The sequence below is a fragment of the Lepus europaeus genome, chromosome 5 (genome assembly GCF_033115175.1).
Source record: "Lepus europaeus isolate LE1 chromosome 5, mLepTim1.pri, whole genome shotgun sequence".
Classification (NCBI taxonomy): domain Eukaryota; kingdom Metazoa; phylum Chordata; class Mammalia; order Lagomorpha; family Leporidae; genus Lepus; species Lepus europaeus.
Window position 1 is genome coordinate 45965047 of NC_084831.1, and position 19973 is coordinate 45985019.

The 19973-nt window shown below is 57.2% G+C and overlaps 1 protein-coding gene across 1 annotated transcript in view; it reads left to right on the top strand.

The window, feature by feature from the left end:
* The first annotated feature begins 267 nt into the window (after positions 1–267).
* MROH7 (maestro heat like repeat family member 7) overlaps positions 268–19973 on the top strand; it is a 37347-nt gene continuing 17641 nt past the window's right edge. Inside the window, exons 1-13 of the mRNA XM_062193356.1 lie at positions 268–1465; positions 6193–6266; positions 8235–8315; positions 9187–9266; positions 9540–9669; positions 11280–11375; positions 11841–11945; positions 12092–12227; positions 14994–15106; positions 15352–15528; positions 15852–16006; positions 18093–18231; positions 19675–19874. Coding sequence (XP_062049340.1) covers positions 268–1465; positions 6193–6266; positions 8235–8315; positions 9187–9266; positions 9540–9669; positions 11280–11375; positions 11841–11945; positions 12092–12227; positions 14994–15106; positions 15352–15528; positions 15852–16006; positions 18093–18231; positions 19675–19874 — 2684 coding nt within the window. The remainder of the gene's footprint in view (positions 1466–6192; positions 6267–8234; positions 8316–9186; positions 9267–9539; positions 9670–11279; positions 11376–11840; positions 11946–12091; positions 12228–14993; positions 15107–15351; positions 15529–15851; positions 16007–18092; positions 18232–19674; positions 19875–19973) is intronic.

The following is a 19973-nucleotide window of genomic DNA, read 5'->3' on the forward strand; positions in this document are numbered from 1 at the left end:
CTCAGGGGATATGGCTAAAGCCCTGAGATCAAGGAGGGGAGGGGCTTGGGAAGAGGCTGGGGAGGTGGGCTGGGCACTGTCACCAAGGGCCTTGTCACAGTGTGGGAGCCCTCAGCCTAGGGAGAGCGGAGAGCCAGGGCACCGTGTCCACAGCTGGTGCCTGGCTGCATTGTCTTCTTTTCTCCCTCCCAGGAGCACTGCAGGGAGCGCAGCAGCTGGCTATTGAAGAGAAAGGGGCAGTGGCCTTGAGAGACCTCCAGACTGGACATGGCTCTGAGTCCAGGGGCAAGTCTGGAGCTTGAAGAGCCAATGATGCCACCAAGTGTCCATCCCCGTGGGGCCCTGGGCTTAGCCTCCGGCGCCGTCCCTGGGTCCAGCCCAGACATGGCCCTCGTTCCTACCTTGAATCCACCTCCAAGTCCTGGCTCGGTTCTCATCCCAGACCTTAATTCCACCCTGACTCCTGTCTCAGGGAAGGCCCTTGGCCTGGAGTGTGATGGCAACCCCAGAGCTGATGACAGCAGGGCCGTGGCTCTAGCCTCCCTCCAGACCGCCAGTTCCTTCTCTGGTGAAGCCCACGTCCTGGATTCCAATCATGCCTCAGGGTCTGACTCCCAGGGGGCCCTCTGTTCCGCCTCCAGCCCTGTTCTGAGCTCTGGCTCTCCTGAGGCCGCTGCTCAGAGCTCAGGGATCCTCTCTGGCCCAAGTGCAGAGGAGGCCTTCAAGTGCCTCTTTAGCAGCAATTTCGATTTGGGGCAGAGTAACACCAATCCTTCCAGACCAGAGTCAAACCCGTTCATAAGGGCCCATTCAGGGGAGGCCCTGGTGCTGGGCCACTGCATCTCCCGGCCAAGCTCCAAAGCACTCCTCCTGCCAGCCTCAAATACTTCTCTGGACCCCAACTCCACGCAGCGGCTCAGCGTGGCTTCAAGAAACGTCTCCAAGTTGGATCTGAACATAGCCCCAGACTCCAGTGAGACGGTCACGCTGGCTGCCCACAACCTCTCCGGGTCTGTTTCCCGAGGCACTTTTGGTGCAACCTGGAGCTCAAGTTCCAAGGGGACCATTGATGTGACTTCCAACAGCCACTCCAGATCCGATTTGAACATGACCCTCACCCAGGCCTCATGTGTGACCCTGATCCCTGGCTCCAGTGATGGGATCAGCCTGCATTCCAGCACCCACAGACCCATCACCTCCCTCTCGCCACCCTCATGCATGACTCTGATCCTGGGCTCCAACGAGACCCTCAGTGTGGGCTCCAGCCTCATGTTCAGTGACACCTCGACCTTGACCCTGAGCAGCCAGCAGGACTATTCCGAGGACAACAGCATCCGCACCATGGTCCTGGACGACAATCTGGAGAGCTGGGGCGAGAGGGCCGGTGTGGAGGTGGGCCATCTCCCGCTGGGGCTCCCCACCACCCACGCCGGGGACAGGGACACCTTCCGAAGCATCCCGGATGGTGAGTTAGGCATGGGTGGGCGACAGCCCTAGAAACCTGCATTCAGATCTATGGGGCAAGGAGGGGAACAGAGAGGAGAGAAGAAGGGAACGGCAGGCCACAGATAACAGACAGCATGTTTATTTCACGGGAAAGATCTAGCACTCCCCTGCTGGTAGCTGTGTGACCTGGGGCAAGCTACTAAGCCTCTCTGAGCTTTAACTTCCTTAGCAGTGATAACACATACGATAATACTTCTATTCTCTCCAAATTATTGGCCTTCCATTTGAAGCACACACTTCTTTCTCTCTGGGTAAATTTCACACCTCATGTCTCAGGCTAAATTTTTTTTTTTTTTAAGATTTATTTATTTGAAAGTCAGAGTTACAGAAAGAGAGGAGAGGTAGAAAGAGAGAGAGAGAGAGAGAGAGAGAGAGAGAGAAGTCTTCCTTCTGATGGTTCACTCCCTAGTTGGCCGCAACGGCTGGAGCTGTGCCAATCCGAAGCCAGGAACCAGGAGCTTCTTCTGGGTCTCCCATGCAGGTGCAGAGGCCCAAGGCCTTGGGCCATCTTCTACTGCTTTCCCAGGCCACAGCAGAGAGCTGGATTGGAAGTGGAGTAGCCAGGTCTTGAACCGGCGCCCATATGGGATGCTGCGCTTCAGGCCAGGGCATTAAGCACTGTGCCACAGCCCCGGCCCTCTGGCCAAAGTTTGAGCAGTGGAGCAGGTGGGCTGCAGGTTCAGCTCACCTCTGCTGGGTCTTGGAGGCTCTCACCTGGTGAGGCCCTGTCTGGAGCCCGTGCCTCACTCCTGATGTGCAGGAGTTCCATAAATTAATGCCCTGGAAGCTTCCAACGCTATAAATATCTTCCACCAGTCCATTCATGTTTGTTCACGCACCAATAGCATACGGTGATTTTAAAACAAGGACCGTGGTTTTGTGACATTGTATTCTTATCTGCTGGGGTGAGAATTCCTCTTCCAAATTCTCCTCAAAATTGACTTAGCTATTAATAGACCTTCATTCCTCCAAACATGTTTTAGAATGTCTAGGTCTTCAAAACATCTTGCTGGCATTTTTATTAGAATTTTATTCATTTATCTGCCTATTGGAGTTTTCCTTTACACAGGATGTTTGCTTCACTAGAATTGAAAGAAATTCTCCATAAAAGTCTAGTATATTTTCTGATGATTAATCCTAGATACGTTTGTTTTTTGTTTTTCTGTCATGAGTCATATCTTATTTTCTAAGACAATTCCTACGTGGTACTGAGAGAGGTCTTCCATCCACTGGTTCACTCCCCAAATGGCCGCAACTGCCAGGACTGAGCCGATCAGAAGATCAGAAGCCAGGAGCCAGTTCTTCTTCTGGGTCTCCCATGCAGGTGCAGGGGCCCAAGCACTTGGGCCATCTTCCACTGCCTTCCCAGATGCATTAGCAGGGAACTGGATCAGAAGTAGAGCAGCTGGGATTCGAACCGGTGCCCATATCAGAAGTCTGCATTGAAAGTGGTGACTTAATCCATTACTCCACAATGCTGGCCCCTAGAACATTTTATTCACCCCCAAAAGAAACCTTGTATCTTTTAGATATCATCCAACCCAAGACCCCAGCCCTAGGCAATCATGAATCGATTCTCTGAGGAGAGAGAGAGAGAGAGAGAGAGAGAGAGAGACAGAGAGAGGTCTCTCATCCACTGGTTCACTCCCCAAATAGCTGCAATAGTCAGAGCTGAGCCAATCCGAAGCCAGGAGCCAGGAGCCAGGGGCCAGGAGCTTCTTCTGGGTCTCCCATATGGGTGCAGGTGCCCAAGGACTTGGGCCATCTTCTACTGCTTTCACAGGCCATAGCAGAGAGCCTGATTGGAAGTGGAGCAGCTGGGTCTCAAACCAGGCATCTGGGTGTAGGATATAGGTGTCTGAGCTTCTAGGCCAAATGCCTGCCCAATTATCATCTTACACAGTGTTCTTGTATTCACTCAAATGTTAACCTCATTCCTTCCCTTCACCGTTTACTGCCTCTCTGACTCTCCACCAGGGTTTCACTTCTTCCCCGTCTGAAGTAGACCCTTTGGAATTTCCTTTAGTGAATTCTGCTAATGGCAGACTCTTTCAAGTTCAAGTTTTGTCCTTCATTCCTTTTCAGAATTTAAACAGTAAAATCTTGTAAGAATGTGCATTGTTCTTTCTGCCTCCGCTCAGCGTTCACCCTCACCCGGTGCATGATGTTTGTTTTTGGTCGTTACTCATCTGTGTGCCTACTCCCATTAGACTGTGAGTTCCATAAAAGCAAAAACTTTGTTCGCTTTTGCTAACGGCACCTGGAAGAGTTCCCATCACATAGCAGATGCTTAATAAGTATTTGCTTAACTGTGAAAAGAAACTGGGGCGGGCATTTGGTGCAACAGATAAGAGCAAGTGCCTGGGTTTCAGTCTCACCTTTGCCCTTGGTCCTAGTTACCTGCTGGTGCACACACTGGGAAACAGCAGGTGATGTTCAGCTAGGTGGGTCCCTGCTACCCATGTGGGAGAGCTGGATTGAGTCCCCGGATCCTGGCTCTGGTCTGGCCCACTCCTGCCTATTGTGGACCTTTGGGGACAGAGTGAACCAGTAGATGGAAGATCTCTCTCACTCTCTCTCTCATACTTAAAAAATAAAAGAAAAAACTTACAGAAAAGTTCAAAATATTGGATACAATGTTTTGCTCTTCCTGAATCACTTGAGAATAAGTAGCCAGATGATGCTCCCCACCCATGAATTTCAGAGTCTTTCTCTTTCTTTCTTTTTCCTTCCTTCCTTCCTTCCTTCTTTCCTTCCTTCCTTCCTTCCTTCCTTCCTTCCTTCCTTTTTTAAGATTTATTTTTTATTTATTTGAAAAGCAGAGTTAGAGAGAGAGAGAGAGAGAGAGAGAGAGAGAGAGAGAGAGAGAGGTCTTCCATCTGCTGGGTCACTCCCCAAATGGCTGCAATGACCAGGGATGGGCCAGGCTGCCAGAAGCCAGGAGCTTCTTCTGGGTCTCCCACATGGGTGCAGGGGCCCAAGGGCTTAGGCTATCTTCCACTGCTATCCCAAGCCATAGCAGAGAGCTGGATGGGAAGAGGAGCAGCTTGGACTTGAACCCATATGGGATGCCTGCGTTGCAGGCAGTGGCTTAACCTATTAGGCCACAACGCCAGCCCCACAGTATTTCTTAGCACCAGAAGGAAGAAATAGATTCCCCAGTCAGGAAGTTGCTCTCGATACACAGCTGCTACCTAACCCTCAGCCATCACCCACTTTCCTAGCAATGTTCGCTGGAGCTGAAGGCCCCGGATCCGCCTTTCTTGTCTCAGTGTCCCCTGGTCCCAGGCCCCCGGCCTCCTCCAGGCCTGGCTCCGTGCCCTGGACACAACTGCAGAGCACAGGCCACTGTTACCCTGTGTCCGGGTCTGGTGCTGCTGAGGTGTCCTGGTGACCAGAGCTGGACCATGCGCTTCCGGGCCGAGTAGTCCTATTGCACCTGCCCTACCTGCCGATCCCGGCTGCTTTGTGCCCTTGCTGGTGTTCATTGAGTAGGGGAGAAGGCTGCTGCCACTGATCTCACTGGGAAGGCCCTGTCCCGCCCTGGGTAGAGGCCCTGTTGCTCATCCGACATTCCGTTCGTGCGTCTGCGTCTGCGTCGGTAGACTCGTGGTTTCCTACCTCACTCAGTGGCCCACCCTGTGCTGTTTCCCTTTGTCTTCCATTTGATCAGGGGAGCCCCTTCCCCTTTGACACGGCCCCCATCATTCCTGGAGCCCTCTCCCTTGGTTTCGGTACAAGAGGTCCTGGCTCCTCCTGGGCACTCCCTGCAAGGAGCCTGGCTCATTTCAGACAAGGATGGGGTTGAGAAGCCAAGATCTTGGCTCTAGCTCTGCCCAATTCTTCCTCTGGGCTCTATCTTCTGCCAGCGTCCAGTGGCAAAGATGACCATGGAGTTCCAGGCACTCGGAGGCCCTCATGAACTTGACCTCAGAGGGAGAGACCGGCTCTTCTTTGGGGTCCCCCTCAACCCTTAAATAAAGAGCTTCCCTGGTCCTACTCAGCCAAATGCCAGTCCCTGGACCAGTCACCATGGCCAAGCGTGGGTTCCAGGCCCTCTATGGAGGAGGGGTGGTGGCGGGGTGGCAGGATTCAGTCTCACCGGCTGCTTGGAATGGGCGGCCACCTGGAAGAAAGCAGAGGAGGTCGAGGCTGACAACCAGCCCATGCCTCACTGGGCTTCACTTAGGGATTGTAGCTGCTGAGAGAGGGAAGAAGGCACGTGTGGGGGCAGTGCAGTGGGCCCCACCGAGCCTGGAGGCCAGCAGGGGCCTCCCTGAGGAGTGGCAGGCAGGGGAGACCTGGAGGCCTGCGGTGGCCCAGGTATAAGTGACCCCCTGTGCAGCAGGCCCTGAGGGGGTTGCTGGGGGTGGGCGAGGGGACTTACGCTGGGGAGGGAGATGGGGAGTGGTGGGGATGACTAGGAAGGGCTGACTGTGAAGGGCACCCCACCAGGAGCTCCCACCTGTTTCACGTTGCAGGAAGTGGGCACCACGGGAGGTTTTGGTGGGGGGAGGCGACCTAGCCGGCCACGATGATGATGACGCACACTTCTGAGAGCTCAGTGTGTCTGCTGCAGGAGGGAGCAGTGCAGGGTCCTGTTGGGGGTGGGGGGCTGGGGCTCGGGCACCCCGGATGCACTGTTTACCCTCCCTCCCCTCTCCTCCTCGGGACGGTGACACGCAGGAGCCTTCAGTGAAGTGACTTCGCGCCTGACGAAGGGGCCAGACAAGAGAGAGGTTGGTAACAGAAGGGCCCTGGCACATCTCCTTTGCAGCCCCCACCCCAGCCCTGAGTTCCCGGCTCCTCCTCCCACCCCTCCCACCTCTTCTCCCCCCCCCTCCCCCGCCCAGTGCTCTTTGCCGTCTGTGGCCCTGACCTGTCACTAAACACTCCAACTTCTCGCTTGTCCCCTGCACTGACTCGTGTCCTCCCTAGATCAGGGGTTTCTGTCCGTCCCAGTCACAGCTGTATCCTCAGCCTCTAGGACAGTGCTGGGTACATAGTAGGTGCTCAATAAAAGATCGTGGGTGAGGCCCTGGAAATGACACCAAGGCTGGAAGTGACCTTTTTCAAGACACAGTCAGACCCACCCCAGATCAGGCCCATGCCTACAGGCGGCCTTGGGAGGCCAGAGCCTGGGCCAGGCAGTGGCACACTGGGGAGGGCCAGGGGCAGACTGGATCAGCCGGTCAGCAGGAGTGACACACAGGACTGAGGGCAAAATCGGCTGGTGGACGGCGGGTGGATCCACCCAGGCCTGGACTCAGGGAGGGAAGCCTTGTCGCCAGGCTGCTTCAGAGACAAGCTCCAGTCAGGGCAGGGGCTGGGGAGAGTCTGGCGGGAGTAAGAGACGCTGCGTTTGGGCGGCATTTGTCCCCACCTCCTGGCGTTCTAGTCATCCGCCTTGCTCTTCCACTCTGGTCCTCTCCGGCTCCTCACACACCAGATTCACTCCTGCCTCTGGGACTCTGCGCCTGTCTCCTCTGCCAGGAAGCGGCTTCTCCCCCATCAGATGGGCACGAAAAAGTTGAAGTGAGGCCTGCGTTAGGTAATGCGCGGTGCCTGCACAGACGAGACTGATTATCGCTGTCATTTAACACATTAGTGAGCGCCTACTGTATACTAGGCACTGTTTGAGGCACCCGGGATACGGCAGTGACCTGCCACTCCAGTCTTTCCCCTTGTCTTGATGTGGCTAGCTTTCTACTCACTCTGGACTCAGTCTAAAAGTCACCTCCTCTGAGAGGCCTTCCTGGACCAATTCAGTCTGAGTCAGCCACCCTCCTCCATCGCTCCTGCAGTTTCAGTTGTCAGTTACTGCCTAACAAACTACCCCAGAACTTGGCACTGTGGCTGCTGGGGGAGTCAGGGTTAGAGGGGCCCAATTTCTCTGGAGTCTGAAATCCACTGGGCTCAGCAGGGTGGTTGTTCTGCTCCATGTAGTATAGATTGAGGTCACCTGGGGTGGAGTGGGGGGAGTCTGGAACATCCATGATGACCCCTCACCTTCCAGGGCCTCTTTCCACACAGTCTTCCATTCTTCCAGAGTCTAGCTGGGGCTCCCTCACAGTGTGGCAGCTGAGTTCCAGGAGGAGAAAGTGGAAGCTGCCAACTCCCTTAAGAGCTAGGCCAGTAACTGGCTCTGCAGCGTTCTACTGGCTAACACAAGCTGTCACATGAACCGGTATTAGAGGGGAACCTGTCCTCTTGATAGGACTGGGATGGAACTCACGGCTGCCTCTAACCCCACACTCTCCATGGGTTTAACTTGCTTCACTTTCTCCACTAAATGAAGTTGATTTGCTTGTTTCCTGGCTATCTTTTGGCCTTCTGCTGTAAGATAATGGGAACTAATAGACCAACTGCACATTAATTAACATGTTCCCTCTCTCAATGGCAGAATGCTGTGGTCTGTCTTGTGAGCACTTGAAAGCCTTAAGAAGTGTTGCTCCTGGTGGAATTTCAGACTGAGGGGTAGGGACCTTTTCTGTCCCTCCCTAAAGTTACCTGGAAAAGAGGGAGGGCTTTACAGCCCCTCATATGTGGTCCTCTTCCAAATGCTGGCTTCCAGGATTCCCCCTACCCTGATTTTCCCCGGTCCTCATCCCACCCCAAGTCGGGGCTGACATCTAGGACTCATTTGCCCACAGGTGCCAGATAATTAAGGGTGCGTGGGCTCAGTAGGGCTCACATCCTGAGATTTTGCCTTCTGCCGCCCCCCCAAGGTGGAGAAGGGCATCACCCTCCAGAAGAATCAGGATCCGCTGGAAGCGGGAGAGAAGAAGACCATGATGAAGAAGATGATGGTGCGGGAGCCACATGCGGGTCTGTGGCACTGGGGGAGAAAGGGGGCTAATTCTCAAGTTCAGCCACTGAAGAGACTTGGGGGGGGGGCGGTGAGGTGGGAAGAGGAAAGGAAGGGAGATGGGGAGCCAGGACACCTGGACGTGAGCCTCAGCTCCACTCCGTCTGCCCTCCACCCACCTGAGGAACTTGGAGACTCTTCTCTGAGCCTCACTCTTCCCATCTCACAAAGGGGTATGACGTACCTGTGTCATACAGGTGTTGGAAGAACACAGCCCAATGGCTATTGCACTGCTAGTCCTTGTGCACCTGAGCAGTTATTATTATGTAATGCATTCTTATCCCAGAAGTTCCTCCTTCCTCATCCCCTTGCTGAATACAGTCTCTGCCCAGCTATCCAAAGAGTAGCTGGGCAAGGATAACCCCTGAGCTTTCCAAACTTGCACTTGGCTTTGTGTCTCTCAAAGAGACAGAGGAAAAAAAAATCCTTGCCCCTCTACCTTCATTTCCCTAACTACTGTGTGTAGGAACCAGATCAATGGTGAGGATTCAAAGGACACTTTTCTAGGTATCCAAGCAGTTCTCAAAAGCTGTGCCTGGTGTCCCTCGCTTGGGGCCAGGCTGTGCTTTAAACACGCCCCCCCCCCCCCGTGAGGTCATGGGAGACAGTTCTGGGGCCGTGGCTGGCTAGGGCTGGGGTGTTCTGGGCGAGGGCTCAGCACGGGGTTCTGGCAGTGAGCTGGCTCTCAGGCCCCAGGGAAGAGGCCAGGCAGCATCCTGATGGGAGCTGATGGGAGCTCCGCCCAGGCTGCCATGGCGGTGTGGTCTGCACCAGCACCCCCGTCATGGGCCCCTCTGTGGTCCCCTGTCCAGAGGCAGATCCAGGAGGAGCCGCTGGATTCCCTCTCGAGCTCCGTGCGGCGCCAGGCCATGGAGACCCTGACGCAGCTGAGGTGCCCACAGCCCCTCTCTGCCCCCCTCCCAGCCCTCTTCCCTCTTCTTGGGGCCCCGTTATCTCTTCTGGGCCTCTCCTCTGTACCCTGGACCCGGCTCCTGCACCCTTTCCTGGCCACACCCTCCACACCCACTCTCCCCACCTATCTGTCCCCATGGGGATCTGAACCCCGGGCTGCCCCAGGCCCACACCCAGTGCCTTCATCTCAGCCTCACATCCTCAGCCCAAACCCCTCCCTGACCGGGCACCTTGGCTTTCTGTCTCTCGGCAGTCACACCCAGCCCATCCTGGGTGTGCGCGAGCGGTCGGAGCTGGTGAACACGTGTGTGCAGAGCGTGTTCTCCCTGCCCTCCGTGCAGGCCATGCAGGAGAAGGACGAGGCCAAAGCTGAGGTCATCCAGGTGAGGCGGGGCCCTGCTGGGGAGGGGGCCCTCAGGGCCCTCGATGCTATCAGAGCAAGAGACCAGGCTGGCCAGGAGCAGCAAAGGCCTCTGGGAGGAGTTGTGGGTCTGTGCTGCCTTGGGTCAGGCCCCTCCTGCCTATGAGAGGGAGGCTAGCAGAGGCCGGCATGGCCAGAGTGGGTGGCCAGGGCAGGGAGGCCACAGGAAGGGGCTGAGACCAGAGAAGCACAGCCTCGAGCCGCTGGCATGAGCATCTTCCAACTTCTGGGGGTCCTCCCGGAGCAATGGGCAGAGGAGGGGCAACCCGGGATCAGTGGGGATGAAGCGAGCTGGGTCTCAGATCAGGGTGGGGTGTCTTCAACCATGCTGAGTTAGAGGGTGGTAGAGTAGGAGGGAAATGGCACAGATGGATATAATCAAAGAATCTCACAAATACGTGCAGAATTGTCCCAGGGGTGAACGTCCCAGACAAGACAAATGCTTGGTGCTGCACAGAGCCTGGAGGGGGCACGGCCTAGATGGTGCCAGGGGTCACCACGCTGGAGCAGAAAGGTGAAAGAAGAGCTAACTAGCTGGGGCTGGCAGAAGGAGTGCTGCAGGCAGAGGCCTGTGGGTAGGGGCTGCGTGGTGACCTCGTCCACGCGAGGCAAGAATTCTGAGAAGCGAGCCTGCACACACATGAGGCGGCTGGATCCTGGGGCGCATGCGCTGAGTGAAGACCTGCGAAAAAGGCAGAGACTGTAGTGGGGAAGGCATGTATGCTGCAGTTCCAGATCTGGCCAGCAGAGGCCAGTGCCGCACAGCTGTCGTCCGCGGCCGATGGAGGTCGTAGGTGGCCGTGAGGTTTGCGTGGTGAAGGTGCTGGAATGTTCTGGCTTCAGAGTGTGTGCGGACTATGGAAGCCTGGTCAGTGACAGCACAGCAGACAGACTGGGGGCCGGCAGACGGAGGGGAAGCAAGTGCATCAAACCCGCTGCCCAGCCTGTGTCTGCTGCCTGCGCCCGAAAGACAATTCCAGGAAGGTGGTGTGGCCCAAGGATGTGGGCTCTGGACAGAGGAGGGAGGCTCCCTCCAGGGCAACTTGGAAAATTTATTTGGGTCTAGGAGTAGCCCTGCGACAGAGAGTCAGAGTACTCCCCTGGGAGATGATGGACGTGAGGTTGACCCTGTCCTCAGCTAGCTCTCCTCATCCTAGAGCCTTTTCCCTCCAACCCCTAAATCGTTCCTCACAACTTGGAACTTCTTTGTGGCACAAACGTGGACAAGTACCTCTTCGCTTGCAAAGTGAGAAAAAGTTTGAGGACAGAGTGATGGGGCTGTGCGTGTTGCCAGGCACGTGCTCCTGTGTCCCCTGGCAGGTCTCAGTATGTGCTGTGCCTTTAAGGTGGGAGCCACAGGTGCTAGTGTCTCATTTCTCAGTAAGGAAGCTGTAACCCTCGGGAGGGAAGCTATTTGCCCAATGTCAGGCATCTGCTTGCTCTCAGAGGTGGGGCCAGAAAGCAGCCCTCCTGGGTCCAAGTGCCCCCTTCCCTCCTGTCACACGCAGGGGTTGTCTGGGGCTGGCGTGGGTTCCAGGGCCCCCTAGCAGCCTGGGCTCCTCTTGTCCACAGACACTCTACCATCAGACCCTGGACGCTCTGCAGAAGCTGCTCAATGCTCTCTTCATTGAGGACCCCACTCCGGCTGGGCTGAAGAGCATCTTGGAGGTGTGAGGGGTGGGGTGTGGGCTTCGGTGGAGAAGGAGGGGAGAGCGGGCATAGGAAAATGGGGAACAGGCTAGGAGCAGCGGGGGGACTGCACCCAGGACAGGTTTGACTTCAGCATGTCCTCTTGGGCCATCGCAGACTCCCACCCCTCCAAGCTCTCTATCCCCATGCAGCTGCAGCTGCCCCGGTGTCTCTGCTCTCTCCACCTTGTCCTGTCTCTTTCTTCCATCCTCATTGCTCTCTGTCCTTTCCCTCCCTCCTCACTGACCACCTTCTTCCGGTTTGGTTAGTCCTCATCTCGGTTTTTGGAACCCCGGCCCTTCCCCAAGCCCAGGAAGAGGAGGGCCGTGCTGAGTTGCCTATAGGCCCTTCCTGCTGACTGGCAAAGGCTGGCTTGTCCCCCAGCCCCCAGCAGCAGGGGCTGGCAGCCAACATCAGTTCTAAGCCTTGCCCTTGTCCCCACAGCCTCTGGGCCCTTGGATGAACTCTGGGAAGGCCCATGAGCGAGCACGGGCTGTCAACAGCAACGTCTCCGTGCTCAACCACACGCTTCTGACCCTGCCTTTCTTTGTGAGTGATCCCTGGGAGGGACGGACTCCCTAAGGAGACTCCTGCAGCTCAGAAGGCACTATTGGGGCAGACTGCCTGGGGCTGCTCGCTGTATATAGCATGATTGAACCCCTAAGAGTCAATCCCTAAGACCATGACACCCACAGATGTCCTCGGGGTTCCCGGCGCTGGGTGTCCTCCTGGGGAGGCTCATCCTCCGCATCGGAGACCCTGACGAGGAGATTGGCCGGGAGGCTCTGGACGGCATCATCACCCTCTACACCATCCTGGAGCTGCAGAAACGTAAGCGCTCACGGCGGCGGGCTCGGGAGTCAGCTGGAGCCTTGGCTGCCCTAGGCACGGGTCGGAGTGGGAGAACACCAGCACAGGGCTCGGTGGGGACCATGGAGGCTGGTGGGAAGCCTTTGTCCCCACAGAACCGGGGGGCAGAGGCTGCCAACAAGCCCATTTGGATATAAGCTATTCTTTCTGCCTGAACTCTCGCTCATCCTTTCAAGCTTCCGGTGTGACTGTCACTTTCACATTTCCATGGCACCATGTACGCCAGGTGTGATGGCCCAAACGTCTTGTTTTCTTGTCTCTGTTCCCCCCAGAAGAGGAGGGCAGGGCTGTGCTGGGCTGTTTTTCCAGGTCTGGTACATGGCGGGGCTCAGTGGACATCTGTTGATGTAGGAGGGAGAGCATTCCTACCTGCAGCTTCTGGGAGGGAGCTGCTGATGTGGGAAGGCTGACACAGGTGCCCTTCGCTCCTGCACCGAGAGCTGCACAGGCTCGGCTCTCTCTCGCCGCCTTCCTGTCTCCATTTCTCCAGAGTTCTCCCAGCTGGGCCCCAAACCCCAAGGAGCTTGGCTTTTTGTTTATACATCACTGTTTATGCTCCATATACACTTTTTCTATACTTTTTATTTATACTCCACTGGCTCTGGTAGCAGAGTGACCAGGGCACAAGACCTGGCTCCGGCCCTTCCTAGCTGTGTGACCTCAGGCAAGCACTTTGCTTATCTAGGCCCGGATCTCCTCATCGGTGAAAAGGGTGTTCCAGAATGTATATCACGCGTAGGCTTTGTGAAACGTTCAATGAGGTCGTAGGTGAGAGCACATGTAAAGAAACCTGTGCCGTGTCGCGCAGTGTAGGCACTTGTCAAACACCATTCCCTGTCGCCATTCCTCTGGCCTGCCGGGAGCCGAGTGGCGGCCCTGCTCTCCTTGATCTTCCTCATGGGGCCAGAGAGCTGGGCTCTGGGCTGTCATCTGCAGGGCTGAGAGCGCCTTGTGCCTCCTGAGTGAAGGTGCACAGTTGTCAGTCTGGAGGGGAGGAACAGTAATGACCGAGTTATCTGACACCTGGTTAAATTCGAACCCCAGATACATAAGCAATAACTTTTAATATATCTAAGACACATTGCACTGAAACTTATTTGTCTACCTGAAGTTCAATGTCAACTGGGTATCCTGTATTTTATCTGACGACCCCAGCCAACCCCGCACCGTGAGGTCCTGGAGCAGTGACATGGCTCCTAGAGGTCCCCCTGCCGTGGAGAGCAGCATGGCTAGGATTTGAGCCTAGGTCTGCCTAACTCTGGTTCTCATGCCCCTTCCCTTTCCAAACAGCACACAGTGGGTGCCTCAGTGGCCCTCTGCTGCACCTGTGTCTTGCATACCTAGAAGGGATCTAGGTGGGACCCAGACCAGGCTATCGTAAGGGCTGAGCAAGTGTTCCTGAGATATGTTCCATTCACCAGAAAATGTGGCACCACCAGATGCCGGGTGCTTTGAGGGATGCAGTAGTGAAAAAAGATGAAGGAGGGGGCCAGCATGGTGGCTCAATTGGTTAATCCTCCGCCCGTGGCACCGGCATCCCATATGGGTGCCAGGTTCTAGTCCCAGTTGCTCCTCTTCCAGTCCAGCTCTCTGCTGTGGCCCGGGAGGGCAGAGGAGGATGGCCCAGGTGCTTGGACCCCTGCACCCGCATGGGAGACCAGGAGGAAGCACCTGTCTCCTGCTTTGGATCAGCGCAGTGCCGGCCATAGCAGCCATTTGGGGAGTGAACCAATGGAAGGAAGACCTTTGTCTCTCTGTCTGTCTCTCTCACTATCTATATCTCTACCTGTCAAATTAAAAAAAAAAAAAAAAGATGAAGGAAACACCTCCTCCCCTTGGTGAGCTTGGGTTCTTGTTGTCAGGGAACAGTGAGCAAAATGAACAGTAACACGTACGGTAAGTCAGGTGGGGATAAGGACTAAAGCAAAAAGGCAGAGGAGGGGGTTGGGACTGCTTGGGGGTAAGGAGATTACAGTCCAAAGACGGTCTCATCCACCAGAGGATCAAATCTTAGAGCCGCGCATGGCGGAGACGTGGGACAATGGGGACTCTCATTCAGTGCCAGTAGGAGCATCATGGGCTTCCCACCGTGGCAAATGGCTCAACAACAGCTCCTGAAGCTGTGCCCATGCCTGTGCTGTGGCTCGGCCTTTCCACTGCTAGGAATGTAACGAACACAAGTGTAGAGAGATTTGCCGAAAGACACGCTCTCGAACGCTGACAGCTGCACTGTGCAGAATGGCTGCCACCGCCCCGTCCATCACCGGTAGAACGGATGTGTATGTTTTCATGTCTGCAGACCATGCAAAATGGTATGGCATTGAGAATGAATGAAGGAATGAATGAATGAAGGCTGGGTGCCACCGTGTGGACACCTCTCATCCCCTGGCGTGTTTTGTGCGGAGGAAGCAGATCCAAAGGAGAACATAGTATACGAGTCCGTTTATGTTAAGTTCAAAAGCAGGAAACTCTACCCAGGAGTTGAGAAACCAGGGTAGCAGTTACCCTGGGCATGGGAGGGGGACCGTGACCAGCAGGGACACCCAGGAGGGGCTTCTGGGATGCCGAGCGGGCTCTGGTTACTGACCTGGTGCCGGCCACCTGGAGGTGTTCCCTGCAGGAACTGATCCCTCTGGTTCCGTAAGGTTTGGGCGTCAGGTTTACTAAAAAGCTAAAAAACGAACTCCAGGGTGGCCAGGCCTCGCTGAGAAGGTCCTCTCCTTGCAGGAGCCAGAGATAAGGAAGAGACCAACAAGAAGGAGCTGTATGAGAGCAACAAGCGTTTCCTGGGGCCCTACAACCCCGTCAGCCCGTGTCAGAACATCCTGCGTGTGATCGCGGTGACTGTCGGCAGGCGGGGCGGGGTGGGGGCGGGGGGCACTCCTGGGCCTGGGCTAGAAACTTTCCCCCACCATGCAAGCACGAGGGCCCCCTCTTCCAGGCGGTGCCAGGGCACAGTGGCTTCCTATCCCCGATCCTCACCACTGTTCTGAGGATAGGGCCCTCGTTGCCCCTAGTTTTGTAGCTCCAGGGAGCCAGGTGGGGTCTGGCCCTCAGCGTCAGGACCTCTGTGCCTCTGTTTCAGGAGTTTGGAGACTTCCTGGGGCCCCAGCAGGTGAAGGACCTGCTGCTAGCCGCCCTGGAAGGGCTGAAGGGCAGCGCAGAGGCGCGGGGGAAGGACTCAGGAGAGATGGTGCAGCTGGCCTCGGAGGTCACGCTCAGCTCCGTCCTGGAGTGGTACCGCCACAGGGCGCTGGAGGTGGTGAGGCCTGGGGCCGGGGGCTGGGCTGTCACTGGGGCCTGGCACACGTGCCCCTGTCCCCTGCCATCACTTGGGACAGCCCTGGCATTGTGGTGGGGCTGTGGGCTCCTGGAGCACCAGGGTGGGACCGGGCTGGCGCTCCTGCCTTGCAGGTTTCTCTCTCTGACCATAGCTCACAAAACTTCATTCCTGGCGTGACTGGGACAGGGCAGGGTGGCAAAGGTCCTCTCTGCCACCACCACCCTGTCTTCCTTCCTGCTCCCGTCATCCCCCTCCCCCATGTCTCCCTCCCACCCCTCACGGCTGCCCTGGCTCTGCTGCAGATCCCGGAAATCATGCAGGGCATCTACGTGCAGCTGAGCCACATCCAGGAGCCCCGGGCCCGCGAGGTGGCCCTGCTGCCCGTCTCCCTCCTGGCCAGCTCCTTCATGACCGAGGTCGTGGTGGCCCTGCTCATGTGCCCCCTCCCGCTGGACAGGTACCAAGTGAGGGGGCTCCCAGTCACTGCATGTCTGAGGGTAGCAGCAGCCCCACCCTGGACTGGGAAACCTCCTCCTGCCCAGAGAAGCACCTTGCCCTTCCAGAACGCCCCTCCATGATCTGCAGGGCGTGTGACAACCACTGAGCACTGCTGGGTGTCCGTGCTGAGCCTGAGCCCGGTCACTCATCCTCACCGCAGCCCCATTCTACAGAGGAGGAAACTGTTTCTTGCTGTGAGCACTCATTGAGCAAGCAACAGAGCAAGGACCTGAACTTAAGCTGACTGACTCCCAGCCTGGCGCCTGTTCAGTGATGTCGCTGAAAGCAGGCTGAGGGTGTGTCCTGACTCTGCCCCCCGCTGCTGGCAGTCTTGGGCAGCCTGCTTGCCCAGAGAGTTTTCTCCCATAGGCAGATGGAGAAAATGATCCCCATGTTCCCACCCCAGAGAGTGGTCATAGCACAGCTGGGCTGGTGCATGGCCAGGCCTGGGACTGTGCAGGGGCGCCTCCTCCATCACGGCCCTTAGGGAGCTCGTGGTGCCATGGGCCTGATGTGGCCTGTCTGGCCCAGGAAGGGCTCCCACAGCTTCTTTGGCTGATGGAAACGGTGCAGTGGGGGAGGCACACTGGGGGATGGTTGTGTGAGAGTCAGTGTAAAGGCTCTGTGTGCAGAGCTGTGCACCCGAGGTGTGCAGTAAGGACAGTGATGTCATGCGTAGAAACGAAGATGACCACTTGGGATGGAGAGGGCCCCACTGACCCCCCCACTCCTCCCACTTGCAAGAGTATCATTGTTTCTGATAGCACCACCTGCCCGGGGTGTGCTTCCTCCCACCACTAAATACTCAGACTCCCAGAGCCTTCCAGGGGGCACACTTGGCATCACAGTCACCCAGTGTCAGGAGCCCCTCCTTGCAGCTGTCCCAGGCAGAGCAGGCACAGGACTGAGGCCAGCTGGGCACCAGGGTCTGGCATTGGAGGAGGCACTCTCTCCTAGGTGCACCTGCTCTTGCACAAGCCCCAGAGCGAGGGCCTCCTTAAAGTTTGCCCTGCCTGGCTCCCTTCCCTTACCCTGGTGTTGGCCCTGGGTCTGGAAACTGGCCTCTTGGCTCGAGTGTGACAGACAGTGCAGGCACTGAGCTGGCCAGATTGGCACGGGCCTCACCAAGGCTGGTATCTCTCAGCACGACTCTGGAGGGTTTGCTTCCCTGGTGCCCACAGAGGCAAACCCAGTTGTCAGAGTCCCAGGCCCCTCAATGCTTATGGCTCTCGTCTGCCCCTAGTGGTTCTTGGAGTTAACGTACAGCTCCTCTCTGGCCCAATGCAATGTACCCATTCACCACCTTGCGTAGTGTGAAGAGGTCATTTTTTGCTGGAAGCAACGTTGCCTAGCAACACAGTTGACACCTATCTTTATCAGGTTTCTAGGGGAAGGGCTTTGTTAATGAACCCTTTGGCACATGGGCTGCTGTCTGTGGTGGCAGTGCTGCAGGCTGGCATTTTGCGGGCCTGATGCTTTGGCCGGCTGGGGTGCTGCCTTCTGAGGAACATTGGTGGGCGTTCCCTGATGCAGGAGAGGAGGACAAGATCCAGGCCCCAAAGCGGGCGGTGGCCTCGGTTCTTTTGCTCCTTGGCGTAGAGGAAGGAGCAAAGGCTTGGGAGGCAGCAGATCTGGCCACGTCTTGGCCCTGCAGCTCCTTGTACCTCTCTCAGCCTCCATTCCACATCGGCACATTGCACATAGCTACACCCACCTTGAGGGTCGTGAGGATTCGGTGGCCTTGGATGTCGTGAATTCTTATGTGCGTCTGTGTCACCGAGACTTGCCTGCCGCCTGGTCTATAGCAGCTGCTCCATAAATTTTTGCTGAAGTAGAATTTGTACGTGAAGCGCCTGGGAAATAGGATTTCAATCACTGTTAGCCCCCTGCCTCTGGGGCCGGGCTTCCTGGAACGTGCCTTGTCGGCTTGCGCATGGATGCCACTGCACTGGCTTCCTAGCTTGCCCCTTGAGAAGCCATCTGGGGGCTGGCTGGGCCCCCACTGCCCTGGTCCCCCTTAATCCCACCACTCCACCACTTGGCAGCAACGGGGCAGAGATGTGGCGGCAGCTGATCCTGCGCAAGCCCAGCTGTGACGTCCGAGACCTCCTGGACCTGCTGCTGACCAGCCTGAAAGAGAAGCCCGTCACCAAGAAGGGCCGGGCCTCCATCGTGCCCCTCGCGGTGAGGACCCGGCTGCTCGCTGCCACCACCGCCTCTCCACCCGCGCCCGCTCCTCCTTCCCGCCAGGCTCAGTGCACCTGACTTCCTGTCCCGTCCCCCCCACCCCCAGCCCACAGCCAGCAGTGAGCTTGCGGCCTTGCACTTGGCCGAGCACTTGCCCTCGGGGTTCTTGCTTGTGATTCAGTGGACCTTAGTGTCAGTGCCCCCTGCGGTGACAGCAGCAGCCTGGGGCGGTGGAAACCGAACCCCAGGCAGGCAGCCCCAGACCTTAGTCTAGGTCCTGATTTTGCTGTGTTACTATTTTGTGCTCTGGGTAGTCATTGCACCTCCCTGAGGCCCAGTCTCTCCTCCTGGAAAGAGAAACAAGCGTATGGGCCCCGCATGGTAGCTGGGGAGGTTAAAGGAAATGACTCGTTCCTTCGTTCAGGTGATACAAATTGGTGAGGTGCTCCTGGCCGCCTGGCCAAGGGCGGCTCCTGGTCAGGAAGCCTCTTCTCTGCCTGGCCCCACACCAGCATGGCCCATGTCAGCTGGCTGCTCCCGCTCCTGCCCCTCCAACCTGTACCAAAGCCCAGAGTCTACTCCTCTCAATAGCTCCAGTGTAACCATCTGTGTTGCCAGGCCCTGCGCCCCACGAGAGCCTTGCCACACTCCAGGGTCTCCTTGCTCACTTTCCGCCAGCCTCACAGGTCCTGGTCAAGACGTCATACCGCTGTGTTATCTTCTGTCACAGGGCCTTTGCACATCTGTTCCCTCTACCTAGAATGCTCCCCACCAAATTAACTTCTACTCATCCCTCAGCACTCCTTCAGGCCCTGCGCGCCTGACCTGTCATCCCCAACCTCCATGCTGGTGGGTGAGATGGGACCTGAGGGGCCAAGTGTGAAGGTCAGGGCCAGGCCAGCCCTGAAGTTAGAGTGACAGATGGAGAAGCCGCCCAAGGCCACCCAGCCTCTTGAGCGCAGGCTCCCACTTCAGGCTGGCACTCGCTTCTCCCTGCTGCTGGGGCGGGGGCAGTGTGGTTTAGCAGCCCAGGACGAGAGCCCGGCCTGGCACCCCCTCCCCCCACGCTCTCTGTGCCTGTGCTGTGAAGGAGGACAGAGCAGGGAACTGGACAACAGAAAACCTGGGTTCAAGTTCCAGCTCTGTCCCCAGGGGTCTGGGTGGTCCTGGGCAGTCACTTCACCCCCTTCGCCTGCCAAATAGGGTCAGGCCTTTCCACCTCTCCCTAAGTGGGATGGGGCGGTGGGGGGCTCCACTGCAATTCTCCCAGGCCGAGCCCTGGGCCATTGCTAAGAGAGGGGGCTTTCATTACTGGTCTGGGGCAAGACCCACTAGAGAGCCAGGGGTCAGGGGCCTGGGGGTGGGGCTGGGCACCCTGCCCCAGGCAGGAGAACCGGAAAGGTGGGCCCCCAGCACCCCCAACCTCCCCTTTGCCCCCAGGCAGCCAGCGGCCTGTGTGAGCTCCTGTCCGTCAACAGCTGCGTGGGTCGCGTGAGGCGCATCTACCCGCAGCTGCTCCTGGCGCTGCTCATCCAGGTGCATTACCACATCGGCCTCAACCTGCCCAGCCGCGCGGCTCCCCGCAAGGACGCCCAGAGTGCCAAGAGCCAAGCGCGGCCTCCTGCCTTCGTCCCTGTGCGGTATGCTCCGTTCCCTCTCTCCATCTTGCTGGAGGGGGGCGCCTGCGAGGGCAACCAGGGGGAGACAGTGTGTGAGCACCTGCTCTGTGTGCCTGCCAC